The 22,165-nt window shown below is 43.7% G+C and overlaps 1 protein-coding gene across 3 annotated transcripts in view; it reads right to left on the reverse strand.

Annotated features, from left to right (window-relative positions):
- The window catches only part of LOC118453432 (protein NLRC3-like), an 815,502-nt gene that overhangs the window by 21,681 nt on the left and 771,656 nt on the right, over positions 1 to 22,165 (reverse strand). Inside the window, exons 1-4 of one of the 3 annotated variants that reach the window (XM_087837960.1) lie at positions 19,998 to 20,080; positions 19,812 to 19,913; positions 2,461 to 2,539; positions 1,568 to 1,769 (exon numbers count right to left, since the gene is read on the reverse strand). The exons of the other annotated variants lie outside the window; for them this stretch is intronic. Coding sequence (XP_087694086.1) covers positions 1,568 to 1,769; positions 2,461 to 2,539; positions 19,812 to 19,913; positions 19,998 to 20,074 — 460 coding nt within the window. The 5' untranslated portion in view covers positions 20,075 to 20,080. Of the gene's footprint in view, positions 1 to 1,567; positions 1,770 to 2,460; positions 2,540 to 19,811; positions 19,914 to 19,997; positions 20,081 to 22,165 lie in introns of those variants that run through there. 3 annotated transcript variants of the gene reach the window in all.

Genomic DNA, 22,165 nt, shown 5'->3' on the forward strand with positions numbered 1-22,165 from the left:
TAAAATACATATTTAAGCAGATTTTTGCAAATATCTTTTTTTTTTAGCAGCATAGAGCTTTTTTTCCAATTACTTTTTAAAAGTCAGGTCAAGGCTACATAAGCCCCGAGGTGATATAAGGGTGGCCGGCTCACAGCAGTTTTTGTTTGCTGGATCATTTTAGTTCAGCTGGGTGTCCTTCCTTTTGTTATATTTCTTCAAGTTCAAAATGTGTTAATTACATAAATAAAATTTAATTTTCTCTGTAGCACTTCATGAATTTTATAAGCAGCACGCCTTAGTTGCTCTGTGGATTCTTTTAAAAAGCAGTTAAACTTTTCTGTTCAAACAAGCCTTTTGTTGATCTACGTATTTTATATTCTTTACATTATTTACATTTGATGTTTTACATCGTGTATAATGTCTATTGATTGTATTGTTTATTTTAATATTTGTGTACAGCTCTTTGTGACTGCCTGTCTGTGAAAAGCGCTTAATAAACTTTACTTACTTACTTTAGTTGTTCACACAAAGCATAAAGGTAAAAAAATATATATATATACAGTGTTATCTTCATTTTAGATTTCAAAAAGTATTTGCGGCTCCCAGTGTTTTCTTTTGCGTGGAAACCGGGTCCAAGTGGCTCTTTGGGTGTTAAAGGTTGCAGACCCCTGTTATAGACCCCTGGGTTAGACTTAGCGTGCGCTTTTTTAGGTAATTAGAGTTTATATAAGTTATAATATTTAAGTTAGTAAAGTAATGAAATAAAGTTTAAATAAAGTAAAATATACAGGTTTAGTGAAATTAAACTTTGTAAGTTACTTAAATACTAAGTTACAGGTTGGAGGTAGTTCAATTCTTTGATCTTATTCAGGTCATATGTTTTAAGTTACAGTGAACTTATAGTTTTTAAGTAAGTTAACTTAAAAATTATTATGTAATCAGTTTCCACATGAATGTTGAGTTCACTGAACTTATTCGGGTTTACAGTGTACCCAACAAGGAGTCATTTATCTCTCTTAGGGACCTCACCCCCGGAGACAGGTAAGTCGTCCCCTCATCCACAGACTCTGCTTCTTCTCCAGGAGGAGGAAGCCAGTGGGATTAAGGAAGTCCTCAAAGTATTCCTTCCACCGCCCAACAATATTCTCTGTCGACGTCAGCAGTGCTCCACCTGCACTATACACAGTGCAAGTAGAGCACCAGTCTCCCTCAGACTGCAGCTGAAGCTCTGCCAGAGGTGTTTGTTGAAGGTCTTGCAGACCAGGGCCTCTGTGAGGCGTTCACATGCACGTTTAGTTGTGCCAGGTCTGTCCAGCATCCTGCGGCGTCCTGGTGCCACGTGCACTTATGGACCCTTATGTTCAAACATGCTGTTCATTAAGGACAAACTGTGATCTGCACAGAAGTCCAAAAACAAAACACCACTCCGATTCAGATCCAGGAGGCCGTTCCTCCCAATCACGTCCCTCCAGGGCTCACTGTCATTGCCCACATGAGCGTTGAAGTCTCCCAGTAGGACAACAGTGGTTGTTTAATGACTGATGTAGTCATCAATCAGCTTAAACGCTTACAGAAATGCTCTTACTGCAATAGAGACGCTCAGCCAGCTCCTCCTGCTTCAGTCTCCTCAGGAAGTTCACTGTGATTGTCACAAGTGCCTTTCTGCTCCTCCTCTCCTCCTCATCCTCCCTCTGACTCTCTAAGCATTCTGGGTAATCTGAACTCAGAACCTTCTGGATCTTCTTCAGCTCGTTCTTCACAAAAGTGATGATGTTGTCCTCCAGCAGCTGGAACAGAATATTTATGAATGAGCCAATCAGGGTGAAATCATGTAATCATGAAAACATGTAAACGAAAAGTGTGGATCTTTAACCTGATGTTTACACCTCTGATGAAGTCTCAGCTTTGTTTTTATACCAAAGTAGTTTACACAGAGTTTGTAGTTGCAGAGAAAGACTCAAATCATTTGGAATTAAATGTTTTTCTTTTACAAGGTTTAAAGGTTCTTTCAACAGTGAAATCCAAGATAAATAATCATCATTATAATATTTCTGACTGAATCAAAACTGAATTTGTGAATCAGAACTGACTCATTGTAAAAATCAGCAAAGTACACAAAGTCTGTACTTTTGTTTAAGTAGAAGGACAACTACTACTATTAAAAACTACTCCAGTAAAAGTTGAAGTACTCATTAAACTTAAAAGTAATAGTAAAAAAAAAAAGCAGCTCTTTGGAGGACGTTTCTACTTTTAAGAAGTAGAAAGTTCAGATATTTGTTTAAAAATGTACGCAGTAAAAGTAAAAAATAGTTACTACTCAAGTAAACTACAGATACCTGAAAATAGTAATTATGTTATGCAATGAAGTATTTGTACTTTTTTCTCAGCCCTACAGACAATCCACTGGTCTTCAAAGAGCAGCATGGAGATGACTGTGAACAGAACAGATGTAACAGTAGTTGTTGTACATGTACAGACCATAAATATGGAGTCCAGCTGTGTTTGATGCTGCTGGGCAGACTGACCACTGGGAACCTCTGAGCTCTGCTGCTCCACTCTGTGGAGGAACCATGAAGGATTAGATCAACACAGGATAAAGATCCAGGAGTTTCTGCTCAAATAACTTCATCTGAATCAACTTTGTCAAGTTTTAGACTCTCAGATTCTGAAGATATATTTTCTGTTTTCTATGAACTTTCTTTCATCAGTGATGGAAGTGATGATGTTGCAGAAGCTCAGAGGAAACTTTGAGACTTCATCAAACTGATAAATTCACTCACTGGAAGGTAAAACTGTGATGAACCATCAACTAATGCTCTCAAGAGGCCAAAGGTCCCTGAATGTAACTGTGCAGTAGATTCATCGAGTGTTTGAAACCTGACGACTTCCATATGTTTTCATTCTACACACAAGAAGTCCTTTTCTCATTGGTTTGATTTGAGTTTTCATTTGAGTTTTCTGAGTCTCGTATTTGGAGTCGAGTCTAATCAATGATCTGACAGAAGAACAGGATTTACCAGTGCTGTCAAAATTAACATGTAGGGTTAGGGGGTTCATCTGTTATCATGATTAACATGATAAAAATCTTTAACACGACACATCTGGAGTGCAGAATGACTCAAAATCCCTGAAATGTTTCTATCAACGCACTTCGGGCAGTTTGTCCAAGTAGAGTTACCTTTGCACAAGTGCAGATGTGCAGCACATCTGTTAGTGACGGGCAGCTGAACCAATCAGCTCAATATGGAAGATGATAAACGCACACTGACCTCTCGATGGAAAGTTTGAGTATTAAAAAAATAACAAGACGGACCAGCCGACCAACATGAAGTATTCTGCACATTGTGACAGAAGGAATTTTCTTTTCACCGAAGTACTTCCAGCTTAAAATATCAAAATAATGCAAAGCACTGATGACACAACTGCCAAGTGGAAAAACTGCAGACCTGTTAATATTGTTAATAACATAGTTTTGGTTCCTCGTGTCAAAGACTTGAAGAAGAGTGACAGAGTGTGTTAGACTGCTGCATGATCAGTGCCACCTCCACAGACTTGTGAAGAAAATGATTGTTTTACAGATGGGCTCAGATTCAGGATCAGCTGAGGAGTTTGTGGCTGACAGAATCATGCACGTACAGAGCAGAGCCCATCATTAGCATGCAGGACTGTCCCTGGGGGGGCCGGCTCATTCAGGAGGTTAATCAATGTTTACAGAGTCGTTCAATAAACATGTTAAGTGTGTAAATTTGCCCTTTTCTCTCGAGTCTGTTTGCTCATGAAATGAAATTTGATTAGTTTACATTAAAAATGATATTTAATCGTGATTAATCCAAATTAATCCACAGTAACCCTGTGTTGAGTCTGATTAAACATTTTCATTAACAGCAGTAATATAGATTATATATTATTATATATTAGTGCATACTTACCTTTTAGTATATATGTTTGTTACAAAGTTGTATTTACAGGACAGAAGCTGAGTTAAAGACTGAAGCAAACTATTCAAAGTCTCTTTGAATTGAAGCATTTAACATTCTTTGTGTTTATTCTGGGGGCAGCTTGTGGGGATAGGTAAATTGGATAATCCAAATTGTCACTAGGTGTGAATGAGCGAATGAATGTGAGTGCGAATGGTTGTCTGTCCCTGTGTGTTGGCCCTGCGACAGACTGGCGACCTGTCCAGGGTGTACCCCGCCTCTCGCTCTATGACAGCTGGGATAGGCTCCAGCATTCCCCGCAACCCTGAAAAGGATAAGCGGAAGCGAATGGATGGATGGATGGATGTGTTTATTCTGCATTTACTTCATTATATGGTGTAAACATCTGTTACAAGTGTCGGATTATAATATTATTTTATGCCATGTTAGACCCCTAATCAAAGATTGTGATACAGTTTGTATTATTCTCATGAATTAGAAGAAGCTGATAAGTATTACATTTGTTAAACTGATTTGCATTACATTAGACTGTTGATTTATTGTGAATGAATGATAATGTTTTATGATGCATTATACTGCTGAGTTATAAGAAAATACTGATCGCAGAAAATCATCGCCTTATTTGTCTGGTTAGAAGAGAACAGAGCATACTGCCCCATCTCAGCAGGAGCAGATAAACAGGGAGCCAAGGTCGTAGCCTAGGCGCTGTGTGAGAGAAAGAATGTGAATGTTTAGGCTTTTATGATTAGGTGGGGCCACTAGAAGCTATAAGAGTTTGATCAAGGCTCCACCATTTTGAGATCTGATGCTGTCTGCTGTATGGTGTCCATCTCCCATGCGTGTGTTCATTAAATCATCGTTTGACTCAACCCGGCCGGACCAGTGTTGTTATTTTGGTTTTCCTCTTGTATCCATCCCCAATATTTGAATCCGTAACAGTTTTGGGGGCTCGTCCTGTGGTATTGGGTTGGAAGTTTTGGAGGCTTGGACGGTCCGAGGTGGTCAGACGGGCAGACATTATCCGGCAATCGAACTGAGTGGACAGGCGCCTTTATAAAAGAGGTGGGCACAGGCCTGTTTATTTTATCCGAAGTGTGCCGAATTGGACGATAAAATTAAATGTCTATTCAGTAAAAGTTGCCGGTGGGTGTCTGTTTTGATTTTGATGAAAAAATCTCATGAGAGTTGAAAGTTGAAGTTTATAAGTTACAATACTGGGTTAGAGTCCCAAGATAAATGAAAATAATACTGGGTTATAGTCCCAAGGTAAAGGAAAATAATACTGGGTTAGAGTCCCAGGTAGTTTGATAGGTAATTGGTCATTTTGTGAGTTAGAGTCTCCATTGGTCTAAAGATTGCACCTGTGTTGGTCATGTTGCGAGTTAGAGTCTCCATTGTCCATAACGTTGCATCTGCTTCAGTCATATTCTTGTTTTGGAGTGTTGACTGTTGTTTCAAAGTGTTATAAATTATTATAGGACGGCGATCATATATCGCTAGGAAGTGCAGTGCTCAGAGGTAACGCTTGCCAAGGCCGGGGACACCTAGGCCTTGTCCTCTTTGAGGGATAGTCAGTTGGTCACTGTGGAGCTTGGGGCACTCCAGAATAACTAGTGGTTGCACCACTTTACCGTTTGGAACGGTGTCTGCGCTTTTTTGGACACTTTAAATTGAGTTAGGGATTTTAGAGATGAGGCCAGATACAGTTAGAGTCTGATACTGGTTAATTGATTACAAAAAAGTTGGACTTTCTTCGGTTGGACCCGTTAACTTAAATTTGTCAAAATTGTTAGGCGCTAAAACTTTCAGGCCTGAGAGTGATTGTAAATATAAGATAGAGAGTTGAGTGTGAAACGAGGCTGTGTGTGATGACAGCGCGCTGCAGCGCTGCGAGCTATTCTTAGACGGTGTGTGAACATGCAAAAGAGGTGGCTGCTGTGAAGCCCACAGAGGACTTCCTGTTTAGCGTGTTATTGAGTTTTATAATTATGATTTGCAAACAATGATACATACCTGTAATTAAAACGCTGATTTTGCTGATTATAATATTACAAATAAAGTTTTGAATGACTACGGTGAATGTTTGATGTTTGGCTGGGTTTTGATATAGGAGAGACGGCTTTGCAGCTGCTGGGGGTGAGTAGCTTTGTGTCTGTGACCGGAAATTTCCATGCACATAAAAGGCAACTGCCTGACTGTGTGAACTATGCACCAAGAGAGAGAGTAAAATCTAGGCAGATGAACCAAATGGATGTTTTAAGAAAAATAGTGAATGAATGTTTTAGTCTCTTAATACAGGTGGATTTCTCTCAACCTGGAGACCTAAGTACAGCGGCAAAAGGATAGATTAACAAAATTGGGACGACAGACAGACCAAGCTCTGGCTAAAAAATTTTACAGCTTGACCTCTCACTTTGTCCCCACCCTAAAAAGAAGATTAAAGGACATCTTCTCCTCCAGTTATCGGTTACCATCACTGGAAATTTTCAGGCAAGTTTTTCGCTGAATTGTTTTTGGCACCATGTGTCCCTGAATCTCACAAGCAAGCTCTAATTCCTGGCTGAAGACATGGAATGCTGTTATTTAAGGTGGGAGATCAAAATTTGGGAAACAAAATTAAAAACACACACAACTAGAGAAATGCCTTGTTTGAGAAAAAGTTAAAATAACCCACCCACAAACGCACATACACGCAATGAAGAAACATCTTACATTCATGAACACGTCAAGATTTTCCAGCAAGGTTAAAGCAGCGAAACTTAACATACACCTGTTGTTAAATGATAAAGTTTATCCACTACTAACAAATAAACTCTCTGGGTTGCAGGACAACAACTTGACTTCAAAAAGAAAGACACTGGTATGACCAACCAGTGATGAAACAACAAATTTAGTGGTTAAAAGAGTCAAATTGTGACATGTTTCCTGCTGATTGATTAATATAAGTGATTACTGAATGAAAGAAAATTCCCTTTTTGAGTTATTAAACATGATCTTAAGAATTTTAACATGTACCTGTGTTGTCCCGTCAACTTGGTGGGTTATGAGTTGATTATATAGTGAGAAAAAACAAAAAAAGGAGGGGGAGAAGGCTTACACAGGGCCTGGCCCCTCTCTGAATAACACAGCCAAAACAACATCATTTTCCTGTTCTTCTGTTTTAGTTTTGTTTTTTCTCTTTATGCTTAATTACAGGCTGCTTTGTCGGCCCGGAAAGCCGAGGCTGACCTGGACTCCTGCTCTCCCCTCTACTACCTTTGCTCTCCCCTCTACCATCTTTGATGTGACCCTGACCAAATGCTACAGCAGCTGGACCCACAACAACAATCTGAAAATGTCAACAGTGCTGCAGGAAACGATCTCATGCAGTGGAGACGGAGAGCGTTAAATCCAAGACCCGTTTCACTACACGGGAGAGATTTCCAGACAGCTTCAGCTGACAGAGCTGTGACAAGACGCCTATTAAGCCCTGATGAAAAGTGAGGCAGAGCAAAAGAATGCTGACCTTAGCAACTCTGCATTAAAACTGTGCAGGACAGTGACGGACCAACACGGATGATCGGGCAGCAAAAAGGGCGTGCCAGAGACACGAGGAGTAACTGAGGTCAGGAGGCACCTCAGATTGGACAAAAGCACCAGAAAAACATAAGCTGAAGGCACAGGTGTCGGGGCTCGGTCAGGAGCTGACCTCTGAGGAGAGCCGAACAGCAGAGCTGCAGAAGGCCGTGGAGCAAAGCAAGGAAAACATCAATAAACTTCAATCTGACGTTTACGGAAAAGACTGAGGTTTCTGCTCAAGGCTCAAGGCATCAGTAAGAGCTCAAGGCATCAGAGCAGAAACTGAGCATGGCTCAGGAGGAGCTGGCTGCTAATTGAACCCATCAGTCAGGCTTAGAGTCCCAGATACAGGACTTGAAATCAGGCCGGAGCTTGCTGGAGCAGGAGGTCGCCAAACCTGACGAGAAGCTCCAACAGCAGGAGCAAACCTTGAAGGAGCTACAGAAGCAAAAAGGGTCAAGTTAAGGAGGAGCTGGACAAGGAGAAGATGCAGGACACTGGGGAAAAGGACTGCCTCAACTGGGGCCAGAACCAGTATGGACAGAACTTTGGGCAGCAGCACCAATGGACGCAAACGGACTGAAAAGGGGGAGGGCAGGACCCCAGGGTGCGCTTCAGGCCATGGTTTACCAAGAACACCAGAACAGGAAAATGATGAACATAAACACACACACAAGCACACACACATCTACATACACTGACTCAGAATCAAAAGAAACACATATATGAACACATATGCACTCGTTGATTGACTGAGAAATGACACACACACACGCACACAAATCGAAATGCTGATTCAATTCACTGAGAAGTGATACACACACACACACGTTTGTGCAATGAAGAATGCTTTACTAACAAATGCTATGCTGATACGCAAAATGCTGCACACAAACGTCCAAATACAGAATCTGTTACAACAACAAGAAGCCTTTGATTGTTAATTGGTTAAATACATTTCATGTCACCCAGAGGGCATTTGCGTAGATTTAGGGGACAGGGTCTAGAGCAGTTTGGTTATGAAAACAATGTCTGTGAGTGATGTCTGTCTATGGCTCAAGGCCTCGACTGAATTGTTTACTGTGCTTCACACAGCCTGTTAAGGAGCAGTGGTACAGAGTGAAAATGATGAATTAACGGTGTGAGCCTTATTTCGGAGCGCCACATTTTTGTGATTGAGATTTAATTGAAGGAGGAACACACTGAAAAAATAAATAAATAAATAAATAAAATAAAAAAAAATTTTAAAAAAAAGGGGGCCAGCCCTTGGATTTACGTAAGCATCTCACGTGTATTTAACACAATTGCCTCAGGCTTTAAAGATCTGTATAAAATTCAACAACTTAATTTGTTCTCATTGAGATGACACGATACAATCTAGCAAACAGTGGTTAGTTGCTGAACTCACAGAATTCATAAGACCGCATAAGATTTCAAACTGAAGAAAAATCACTGGAGTTATAAGAGGCAGACAACGACACACACACCACATGCATGCTATTGCTATTTATTGTGGAGTAACCTGTCAAGGGCAAGCATAAAAAAAGTCTGCCTCAAATACAGGAAATCATAGCTTCCCTGTACTTCCTACATTGTTGGCATGCTGGTGAGTGCTGTTCCTCCACAGTAAGAAAGTCCTGGGTGCAAGTCCACAGTCTGGCTAGTTTGCAGTGGTTTCTCTCTGGATATTCTGGTTTCCTGCCACAGTGAAAAGTCATGCAGCTATTAGAGCTAGGTTAATTGATGATTCTAAATTATCCGTGACTGTAAGTGTAAATGGTTGTTTGTTTCTAGGTGATAGACTGGTGACCTATTCGGGGTGCACCCTGCCTCGTAACCTATCACTTCAGGGTTATTTCCCAGCCCTCCTGCAACCAGGATAAAGATAGGAGGATGGTAGTTGTTGTAGACCCATTCAATTTTTATGGTAACCAGAATCTAGACTTTGTTGAACCGTATGCAATATGAAGACAACATGTACAGTGGGGCAAAAAAGTATTTAGTCAGCCACCGATTGTGCAAGTTCCCCCACTTAAAATGATGACAGAGGTCAGTAATTTGCACCAGAGGTACACTTCAACTGTGAGAGACAGAATGTGAAAAAAAAATCCATGAATTCACATGGTAGGATTTGTAAAGAATTTATTTGTAAATCAGGGTGGAAAATAAGTATTTGGTCAATAACAAAAATACAACTCAGTACTTTGTAACATAACCTTTGTTGGCAATAACAGAGGTCAAACGTTTACTATAGGTCTTTACCAGGTTTGCACACACAGTAGCTGGTAATTTGGCCCATTCCTCCATGCAGATCTTCTCAAGAGCAGTGATGTTTTGGGGCTGTCGCCGAGCAACACGGACTTTCAACTCCCGCCACAGATTTTCTATGGGGTTGAGGTCTGGAGACTGGCTAGGCCACTCCAGGACTTTCAAATGCTTCTTACGGAGCCACTCCTTTGTTGCCCGGGCGGTGTGTTTTGGATCATTGTCATGTTGGAAGACCCAGCCTCGTTTCATCTTCAAAGTTCTCACTGATGGAAGGAGGTTTTGGCTCAAAATCTCACGATACTTGGCCCCATTCATTCTGTCCTTAACACGGATCAGTCGTCCTGTCCCCTTGGCAGAAAAACAGCCCCATAGCATGATGTTTCCACCCCCATGCTTCACAGTAGGTATGGTGTTCTTGGGATGCAACTCAGTATTCTTCTTCCTCCAAACACGACGAGTTGAGTTTATACCAAAAAGTTCTACTTTGGTTTCATCTGACCACATGACATTCTCCCAATCCTCTGCTGTATCATCCATGTGCTCTCTGGCAAACTTCAGACGGGCCTGGACATGCACTGGCTTCAGCAGCGGAACACGTCTGAAACTGCGGGATTTGATTCCCTGCCGTTGTAGTGTGTTACTGATGGTGACCTTTGTTACTTTGGTCCCAGCTCTCTGCAGGTCATTCACCAGGTCCCCCCGTGTGGTTCTGGGATCTTTGCTCACCGTTCTCATGATCATTTTGACCCCACGGGATGAGATCTTGCGTGGAGCCCCAGATCGAGGGAGATTATCAGTGGTCTTGTATGTCTTCCATTTTCTGATGATTGCTCCCACAGTTGATTTTTTCACACCAAGCTGCTTGCCTATTGTAGATTCACTCTTCCCAGTCTGGTGCAGGTCTACAATTCTTTTCCTGGTGTCCTTCGAAAGCTCTTTGGTCTTGGCCATGGCGGAGTTTGGAGTCTGACTGGTTGAGGCTGTGGACAGGTGTCTTTTATACAGATGATGAGGTCAAACAGGTGCCATTCATACAGGTAACGAGTGGGGGACAGAAAAGCTTCTTACAGAAGACGTTACAGGTCTGTGAGAGCCAGGGAATTTCCTTGTTTGAGGTGACCAAATACTTATTTTCCACCCTGATTTACGAATAAATTCTTTACAAATCCTACCATGTGAATTCATGGATTTTTTTTTCACATTCTGTCTCTCACAGTTGAAGTGTACCTCTGGTGCAAATTACTGACCTCTGTCATCATTTTAAGTGGGGGAACTTGCACAATCGGTGGCTGACTAAATACTTTTTTGCCCCACTGTAGTATTTAAGTGACCAAGTAGCATTTGGATAAAAGTTATTGAATAGTGTTGAAATAAAATGACAGAATTGTGAAGGATTAAAATATTCCAGGAGCTCAACTTACTCCATCAGAACATGTTTCAATCGTGGTTTATGAACACAAAATGCACAGGTTTACTGAATATGAAAAGGTTGTGTTGATTTAACTCAGTTGTTTAAGTTTCTGCCAAAGCAAAACATTTGTGTGCAACCAGTGTCCACTATTGAATTAAATAAGTCCAACATGTTTTTTTGTCAGTGCAAAAAGGAGTTACGGTACCTGTATTCCTACACAATATTGTCCCGGGACGGAGAAAAACTTTCTGGTGAAGTTTTGGTTGATTTTGGGTTTTGCTTAACACTAGGTTGATCTTATCAGTGAGGTTTGGATTGTTTTCTTTCTCTAAGAGAGAGAAGATGGTTTTATGCTTGGACATGTTTGCAACGGGGCCCAGTATTTTATTGGTTATGTTTGTTTTTGCTTTTGTTACAGTGCACTGAAATAAGAACATCTGAGAGGAGTGATCCACCGGTGGTGATATTTTGGTATTTTGTGAGTTCCTAACAAATCAGCTCTTTAATCCAGGCCTGAGAGATTGAACTTTAAAGCGCTATAAAATATTCTTACTGAAAACAGTCGCAAAGTATTTTTCTCCATAATTATAATGGGCTCTGGAGAAATTCACTTATATGGGACATTGATCACATGAGAAGTCCTGAGGCTAAAAGGATTGCAGCGAGTCAATCCAGTCAAAATAAAAACAACAAGGAACTGTTTTCCTTTAAAATGATGACGTCATCTTGCTGGTGATGGAGGCTTGAATAGGTTGCGCGTGAAACTCCATTATCAGCAATATCTGGTATGAATGTGTGTGAATGTATGCATGTGACTGGACTGTGATGGACTGACGACTAAAAGTTTTAACTGACTTGATACTGAGACAAAAACGGTACCGACTTTAGGATTAGTAAATGTCCACAAACAATTCACCCAGCCTGTAAAAGAAGGGTGGATGTTTTGTCTCGCTTTTTTTTGTTTTTGCAGGAACAGAAGAATGACAGAGACTAAAGGGGGAGGCTGTAGCTTCACATGAGTGTGAACTGCAGACTTAACCCTTTGGTTGCTAATTTTGAGTTACTGATGTTTGCATTAAGAAAATTGTGTTTTATTAGCTGTGTTTCGATTAATGTATCACATTATATTGTTGGGAATGTTAAATGCTAAAGTGAAGAGAAGCTTTGATTTCACTCATGACTGAACATGTTATTATTAACCATAGCAGGCCACTGTAAAGAGTCAATTAACTTTAATTGGGGAAAAAAAGTTAAAAAAAAAAAAAAGAGACTTCTATTGATGTCTATGAGTAACAGGGGAATGATAGACTTGTCACATTCAAAATAGAGATATGTAATGACAAACACTGGTCCACGTCATTTAGGTTCTCCATTGAAAGAGTCAATAATTTAGAAAAGTAGGATAGAACCGACAGGGGCATGTGCTGAGATGTGGTGCTGCACAAGAACAAGAGCAAAATAAAGAAAAAATATTGTGTTTAGCTTTGATAAATTCAAATTAAAATGTACCATTACACTCAGAGGATCAATATGAAATTCAATATATGCTAATTTTGTATGAAGTACATGACTGATAACTGTTCTGTCCTGAGCTTTTGTTTTTACAGCACCCACTTGACCACACCAACAGTTTCTCGCCACCAAAAGGGGGTACTTGCAAAGAATAGGGAGGAATATCATCAGAAGTGGGAAAGGTAAGCCCCGATGGGGGTGATAACATCATTAATTTCACATATGGTCAAATTCTTAAAACTTGACCCCAAACATGAAAAACTCTTCAAACATTTAGAGACAGAGTGGAGTTCTAGATAAACATAATGTAGCAAACCACATAAGGATGGAGCGTTGGAATCAATAAGATGGTGAAATAACACGCAGGAAAAATGTTGATCATGTTGATTATGTTTATTCCAGTTTGCGGAGATTGGCTAATCTGACCAGGAAATGTTATAAATGAACAGTCAGCGTTAAAGTCACCTTTGACAGTCCAGACTAAGATGGCGTTGGACATCTTCACGGCGGAAAAGGGTTGGTGTGACCAAGGTGTGGTTTGGCTTGTTGTATGTATATTTCAAGATGATATGGCTCTGGATGGACCAGTTACCAGGGCATGGAAGGAGGACAGACTCATTAAATGAGGAGAAGGAATTTTCTGGGGTTGAAGATCCTCTGGGTGAGTGGTTGACTAAAAGCATGCATAAAATAAAAGCTATCTTTTGTTATTGATTGGTAATAGATTGATAACTGGCCAAATTTACAGCTGTATTGACTTGTGGACGTAGTCTACTCCATGTTTAAGCATTCTAATTAACAGATTGAAAGTAGTGACATTAAAGGAAGAATATGCAGCGCCACCCTGTCAGATGCCAGTGCCAGTGGGGTCAGTGATGAATCAGGTGAGCTGGATTCCTGGCTGAATTAAAACATAGATGCCCCTGCTGTGGTCAGTAAGGGAAAAACAGGGGGAAATAAAATTGAAAAGAGGCATTTATAAACGTTAATGTGTGAAGTTTATAAACGGGATAAAAAGGGGGTGTTTTACTGTTATTTTAGCATCAGCATTATTGTTACATCAGAATCATATAACAAGCATTGCATTGAACATTTATTGAAGCTATTGACATTACATTAACATTTGTATTACAGTGATGGTTATAACCTCATGTTAATCTTCTATTTACAGGTGTCAAAAGTAGTCAACAAGTTCATGTTGAAGTGAAGTTCATATTAATACCGGTTTTGTTTGTAGACAATTGTGAAGACGCAGGCTCTGGGCGGAGCCCGGAGTTGAACAGATCTAACATGACAATTAAATTGATTTCATTCCTTGGCACAGGATAACAAGACTGGAGCAACGACACTGGATAGGAGAAAGTCTGATACTTTCAAAGATATAAGGTCACTAACATTTTCTTTTAATTTTCTAGCTCCGTTGAATTGACACATGGGAATGTGTCAAAAAAGGGGGGGGGGGAGATTAGAAGATAAAATGCCTGTGTTCACGAGAAGCTGAGTACCACACTGGAGAGGAAACCGTGGGACGGTAGGCGGAAGGAAACACATGATTTTTTGAAAAGGGGTGGGGACACATGTTAGAATTAAAGATGGCTAATTTGTTTTTGATGTTTTTCATTAGAATGAGTGGTTTTAATCATTTTCATACACACCTTGCAAATGTGCTTATAATGAGTTGGCACTCGGTCTTTTGAGGGTCATAAGCTTCGTTCGGCAATAGTCCGGACTGATAAAGTGTAGGAAATGCCAGTGCCATCCATCCATCCATCCATCCATCTTCATCCGCTTTATCCGGGGCCGGGTCGCGGGGGCAGCAGCCTAAGCAAAGAGGCCCAGACCTCCCTCTCCCCAGCCACCTCCTCCAGCTCATCCGGGGGAACACCAAGGCGTTCCCAGGCCAGCCGAGAGATATAATCTCTCCAGCGTGTCCTGGGTCTGCCCCGGGGCCTCCTCCCGGTGGGACATGCCTGGAACACCTCACCCAGGAGGCACCCAGGGGACATCCTTGTCAGATGCCCAAACCACCTCAGCTGGCTCCTTTCGACGTGGAGCAGCAGCGGCTCTACTCTGAGCCCCTCCCGGATGGCCGAACTTCTCACCCTATCTCTAAGGGAGATGCCAGCCACCCTTCGGAGGAAGCTCATTTCCGCCGCTTGTATCCGCGATCTCGTCCTTTCGGTCACTACCCACAGCTCGTGGCCATAGGTGAGGGTAGGGACGTAGATCGACCGGTAAATTGAGAGCTTCGCTTTTACACTCAGCTCCCTCTTCACCACGACGGACCGGTGCAGCGTCTGCATTACTGCAGCTGCAGCCCCAATCCGTCTGTCGATCTCCGGCTCCCTTCTCCCATCACTCGTGAACAAGACCCCGAGATACTTGAACTCCTCCACTTGGGACAGGACCTCATCCCCGACCCGGAGTGGGCACTCCACCCTTTTCCGGCTGAGAACCATGGCCTCAGATTTGGAGGTGCTGATCCTCATTCCCGCTGCTTCACACTCGGCTGCGAACCGCTCCAGTGCGAGCTGGAGGCCCTCACCCGATGAAGCCAACAGAACCACATCATCCGCAAAAATCAGAGATGAGATCCTGAGGCCACCAAAGCAAAAGCCCTCCGCCACTTGGCTGCGCCTAGAAATCCTGTCCATAAAAATTATGAACAGAACTGGTGACAAAGGGCAGCCCTGGCGGAGCCCATCACCCACCGGGAACGAGTCCGACTTATTGCCGGCAATGCGAACCAAGCTCTTGCAACGGTTGTATAGGGATCGAATGGCCCGTAGCAATGGGCCAGACACCCCATACTCCCGCAACACCTCCCACAGGACACCCCGAGGGACACGGTCGAATGCCTTCTCCAAGTCCACAAAACACATGTAGACTGGTTGGGCAAACTCCCATGCACCCTCAAGTATCCTCGAGAGGATGAAGAGCTGGTCCAGTGTTCTGCGACCAGGACGAAAACCGCATTGTTCCTCCTGCATCAGAGGTTCGACTAGCGGACGAACTCTCCTTTCCAGCACCCTGGCATAGACTTTCCCGGGGAGGCTGAGGAGTGTGATCCCCCTGTAGTTGGAACACACCCTCTGGTCCCCCTTCTTAAAGATGGGGACCACCACCCCGGTCTGCCAATCCACGGGTACTGCCCCTGATCTCCACGCAACATTGCAGAGGCGTGTCAACCAGGACAGCCCTACAACGTCCAGAGCCTTCAGGAACTCGGGGCGGACCTCATCAACACCAGGGGCTCTGCCACCAAGGAGTTGTTTAACTGCCTCAGTGACCTCGCCCCCGGAAATTGGCGGGTCATTCCCCTCATCCCCAGACTCTGCTTCCTCCTCGGAAGACGCGTCAGTGGGATTAAGGAGGTCCTCGAAGTATTCCTTCCACCGCCTGACAATTTTCTCAGTCGACGTCAGCAGCGCTCCGCCAGCACTATACACAGTGCAGGTAGAGCACCGCTTTCCCCTCCTGAGACGCCTGACGGTTTGCCAGAACCTCTTCGAGGCAGTCCGAAAGTCTTTTTCCATGGTCTCTCCGAACTCCTCCCACACCCGAGTTTTTGCTTCAGCCACTGCCCGAGCCGCATTCCGCTTGGCCTGTCGATACCTGTCGGCTGCCTCCGGAGTCCCACAGGCTGACCAAGCCCGATAGGACTCCTTCTTCAGCCTGGTGGCTCCCTTCACCTCTGGTGTCCACCATTTGGTTCGGGGATTACCACCACGGCAGGCACCAACCACCTTGCGGCCGCAGCTCAATGCAGCAGCTTCGGCAATGGAGGCGCTGAACATGGTCCATTCGGACTCAATGTCCCCCGCCTGCCGGAGGTGTGCGTTGAAGATCTCACGGACTGGGGCCTCTGCTAGTCGTTCCCAGCACACCCTCACTACGCGTTTAGGTGCACCAGGTCTGTCCAGCGTCCTCCCCTGCCACCTGATCCAACTCACCACCAGGTGGTGATCAGTTGACAGCTCAGCCCCTCTCTTTACCCGAGTGTCCAGAACATATGGTCGCAGGTCTGGTGATACGATTACAAAATCGATCATCGACCTACGGCCTAGAGCGTCCTGGTGCCACGTGCACTTATGGACACTCTTATGTTCGAACAAGGTGTTCGTTATGGCCAAACTGTGATTAGCACAGAAGTCCAATAACAAAGCACCACTCGGGTTCAGATCAGGGAGGCCGTTCCTCCCAATCACGCCCCTCCAGGTCTCGCTGTTGTTACCCACATGAGCATTGAAGTCTCCCAGCAGGACAACAGAGTCTCCAGGTGGAGCACCTTCCAGCACCCCCCCAGGGACTCTAAGAAGGCTGGGTACTCCGAGCTGCCACTCTGTGCATAAGCGCAGATGACAGTCAGGACCCGTTCCCCGACCCTAAGGCGCATGGAACAAACCCTCTCGTCCACCGGGAAAAACCCCAACGTACCGGCAGCAAGCCGAGGGGATATTAGAATACCCACCCCAGCCCGCCGCCTCTCACCAGGGGCAACTCCAGACTGAGACAGAGTCCAGCCCCTCTCCAGGAGACTGGTTCCAGAGCCCAAGCCGTGCGTAGAGGTGAGCCCGACTATATCTAGCCGGTACCTCTCAACCTCACGCACTAACTCAGGCTCCTTCCCCACCAGAGAGGTGACATTCCATGTCCCTATTGCCAGTCTTGGCAGCCGGGGGTCAGTCCGCCAGGGCCTCCGCTCCTGGCCGCCACCCGGCACATAATGCACCCGACCCCTATGGCGCCTCCTGCGGGTGGTGGGCCTGCGGGAGAATGGGCCCATGTCTCCTCTTCGGGCTGTGCCCGGCCGGGCCCCATGGACTAAGGCCCGGCCACCAGACGCTCGTCCTCGGGCACCCTCCCCCGGCCTGGCTCCAGGGCGGGGCCCCGGTAACCCTATCCCGGGCAGGGTAAACTGTTCCCTCTGTGTTTTTTTCATAAGGGTCTTTTGAAATGCCAGTGCAGCGGGCTAAATGCAAACACGCTTACACACACATACACTAAATTAGGATAAGTCCTTGGGACATTCTGAATGTTCTAAACCAATTCTGAACCACCAAAAGATCAACAACATTAGATTGTTAGAGCTAGGAAAAGACGTGTTTTGGTTTTCTGTCTCTTACAGAGAAAGGAACAGACACCAGACGAGGTCACAGATATACGAGGATCCTTCGCAGCAGAGACAGACACAGTGATTGCTGAAACACCAACTGGGTTCAAGTGTCATGGCATTTTGGGCTCCAGCTAGTCACCTCAAAAGGATGGATCCCATAAACACAGCAATAACCATGAAGGGGTTGGCAGAAATCCAGGTACACCAGACCAACGACGTTCGAGAGGCTCTTGGTCAAAAAGGGGAACACAGCTGTGACCCCAGAATACACAGATCATTGTTTGAAATCGGGGCAGAATAATCTCCTGATCTGTACAACGACTGAAGGGTTGTCTAACCCCTGAGGTTGAAGAAAGAAGAGCAGAGGATCACCTGACTGGAAAACACTGGTGCCTACAGCAATAAAATAAAGGCTAAAAGCTCCTCGGACAGAGGTTCTAGTCTGAGTACGTTTGGAGGGTAAAAGGTAGCACCGAAATGAAGCTGTGGGAGAACTGGGGAGTGATGGGAGTGTCATCTGTACCTACTATTGTTGTTGTAATAATAGTTTTTCTTGCATCTGAACTGCGCAAACACAGAGGTCATCTCACATATGGTTCACCCAACAGGGGGACAAAGGGCCTCAGGAGTAAGAAGAAATGAACCCGGCAACACTGGATTGCAGGGTGTAAGTGAGCTCTTTAAGTCTAAAGAGCTCATCAGGGGGAATTGTCGGATTGTAATATTATTTTATGCCATGTTAGACCCCTAATTAAAGATTGTGAATTATTATGTAGTTTTAGTTTGCATTATTCTCCTGAATTAGAAGAAGGTGATAACTATTACATTTGTTAAACTGATTTGCATTACATTAGACTGTTGATTTATTGTGAATGAATGATATTGTTTTATGATGCATTATACTGCTGAGTTATAAGAAAATATTGTTCACAGAAAGTCATCGCCTTATTTGTCTGACTAGAAGAGAACAGAGCATACTGCCCCATCTCAGCAGGAGCAGATAAACAGGGAGCCAAGGTCGTAGCTTAGGCGCTGTGTGAGAGAAAGAATGTGAATGTTTAGGCTTTTATGATTAGGTGGGGGCCACTAGAGGCTATAAGAGTTTGATCAAGGCTCCACCATTTTGAGATCTGATGCTGTCTGCTGTATGGTGTCCATCTCCCACGCGTGTGTTCATTAAATCATCGTTTGATTCAACCCGGCCGGACCAGTGTTGTGATTTTGGTTTTCCACTTGTATCGATCCCCAATATTTGAATCCGTAACACAAGCTTAAATATAAAGTTGAAAAAATGTAATTGCAGCTATTGATCAAGTAATTGCAATTAATCACGATTAATGACAGAAAATTGTGTCATTAATTAGTCATTTTTTAATCTACTGACAGCACTAGTGTTTACTCTTGAGCCTCCAACTGTTTAACGCCCTTTCAACACCTTCGTGGTCAAAAACGTACACGCACAAAATCTACAATAAAATCCTCATGCAACAATAGGACAGACACACAATCCATTTCTCTCTTTGTCTCAAACACACACACGTGTATTCAAAGCCTCGATTTGTTCATATTTCATCTGTTGTGTTTTTATCTTCAGCGTTTTCAGTGTTGGTGCATTTTACACCAAAAATGTTTCCATTGATGAATCAGATTGATTTGAATGTGTTTCACACACATCCATACAAATCACTCCCTGGTGGTCACATGACTCTATAACATAACAGGAGTCATGTGACAAGAGTTTCGTGCTGTGGCCTAAAATGTCAAAATGGTTGAATGTGGTGGAGTAAAAATGTGAGATATCAACTACTTTTCTTCAGTATGAAATGTTTGCAGGGCCTGACAGGAAGTGGACGGACGCTCTGATCACTTCCTGTTTGCTGAAGTGGGTTTTCAGTTGTTTGCAAACCAAAGGCTTGTTTTAAAAGACAGTTTAAATGGGATTGAGGGAACGACGTGTTTGTTCTGCAGTTTATATCCAACAACATCAAGCAGTTTAATCAAAGAGTTCATGTTACTAACAGCTCACCTCTCTGCAGCAGACACAAGCTGCACTTTAAAAGCAAGGGGAAGATCTTTAGACGTGTCACTCTGTAAGGACACAGAGCTGGGTGGAGGTCCAGGTGGGTTCCTGTGAATAATGATGGAGCAGTGATGTGAGTGCTGAGCTGTGACATGGAGAAGAGTCATGGACAGTTAGAGATGGTCATCTCACCTCTGAGCTTTGGTCTGGCTCTCTCTGGCTCTTTTAGAGGGAGGGACTCCCTCCTCTCTGTCCTCACACTGATCCATGCTGCTCAATTCACATCAGCTCACACACACTTTCTACCTTCACCTGCAGAGGAAACAAATCATTCATGTGCACATTAACTGAAATCCTCCTTTCCATCATGTGTGCTGTCCAAATATCAGCTGCTTCTTTCCTGCTTCATCTCAGTGTCAGCTGAATGCAGTCAGACAGCAGTGTGAGGCAGAGGAAGCTGCCATCAGCCGCTCTACTATCAGTCCACTAGATGGAGCCGTGAAGCACACACGATGCATTCACTGACACACACTGATTCACTGTGACTGGAAGCTTCAGTCAGTCCAACACGTGTGAACAACATTTTAAACATTTCAGCTGATCCATGATTCAAAGAGGATCAGCAGAGTTAAAGCTTCACACTAATTCTTCCTGCTGAGTTTGCAGAGAACTGCACAGACACTGATTTACTGCTAATGAGAAGCTTCTTTCATCCAGTAATTCATCATCCATCAGCTCTACTGCTGCTCTCAGTCCTGGACTCTGATCACAAACTAAAAGCAGCTTTTTAACTCGTGTCTGTGAGAACTCTTAGTGTTAGCTTAGCGTTAGCTTAGTGTTAGCTTAGTGTTAGCTTAGCGTTAGCTTAGCGTTAGCATGCTGTGTGGCTAGCTTAGCATCAGAGCTCTGCAGGTGTCTCGTGTGTAAATATTAATCACAGTCACAGTAAAGGAGGTAAAGGGCTGTGACGTCATCACGTACGCTGCGTCCTCTGTGGGCTCTGAGTGAACTCACAAAGTACAAACTACAAGTACACAAACACGAACGTAGCTCAGAGTGGCGGACACACTCGGCCTCGTTGGTCCAGCTGTGAGTCTGTTACCGTGAACTATGGAGCGGCAGATTTGTGCTGAACTAAGCTGCACACAGCTGATGTTAGCCAGGAAAACATTACACACTGACTTTAATGGAGAGACCGGAAATACAAACACACACAGTTTGTTGTGTGAAGAAATCAAACATGAGCTTAACAAACAGTAAAGTTCCTAAAGACAAACTGTTAAAGGAGGAAACAAAGCAAACTTACAGTTTCTTCACACACCAACAACAAGCTCCACTCCACACCTTGACACTAAACACGGACACACAGGTGAGCTGCTTCCTGGAAGGAGGCGGGACTCCACCTGAAACTCAGCACAGGTGGGAGGGGCTCAGCTCTGTGTGTGCTGATGTGTTAACTTTAAAAATATGCCGTCTGACTGCTCAGACTGAGTCAGAGTAAAGTTCACATGCTGACGTGTGGAGACATGAAACCTTGTTGTAGCTGCAGGTGTGAACACACTGATCCCAGATCAGCTCTGCTGTATTTGTAACATGAACATTTCTGCTGCAAAGCTTCAAATGTTAAGCGTGTTTCTCTGTTTCCAGTCTATAGATCCAGTCACACTTTCTACCTTCACCTGTGCAGTAAAGACTGAGAGCAGAGCTGAAACCAACCGTCCAATCAGTGAGCAGCATCAACACCTGAGCTTCATTCAGACTCTGTTATTGAAGATGTTGTTGGTACAAAGTTCATCTGCTGCTCACATGAATCCATGAAAGATTTATTTCACTGAATGTTTCTTCAAAGCTCATTTCAACCTGAAACCTTGAAGTCATGAATGAAAAGTGCAGACTGAGAGTGGATCACATGATGTTTAAGGTGTGTCATGTGACATGTTCAGTATTGTCACACATGTCTAGATTGTCCCTGATATCATAGCTGCTCAAACACTGATGATTATATTTGAAGAATTATTACTGATGGCAGCAAAGTTTGAATTGAGCTCTCTGTCTGTGCTGATTTGTCGCCCTCTGGAGGTCAAAGCACAAACTGCATGATGTCACTGTAACCACCACAGTGACAGGAAGTGTTTTTATGACTGAAACACTGAAATGTTGCTAATGGCTGTCGTTAGGCTCACTGACAGCAGTGCTGATGTGTTCATGTCAAACACTGGCTCAGGTCAGACTCCTTCATCCTTCTCCAGCGTGAGGCCGCCCTCAGACCCACAGGAGCTCTGACCTTTGACCTCCTGACCCTAACCATTTTAGTCTTGTTGCACCTTTAAATGCAAATCCATCCAAACTGTGGCTGAGCA

Source organism: Neolamprologus brichardi, chromosome 3 (assembly GCF_056152115.1).
Source record: "Neolamprologus brichardi isolate AB-2024 chromosome 3, ASM5615211v1, whole genome shotgun sequence".
Taxonomy (NCBI): Eukaryota; Metazoa; Chordata; class Actinopteri; order Cichliformes; family Cichlidae; genus Neolamprologus; species Neolamprologus brichardi.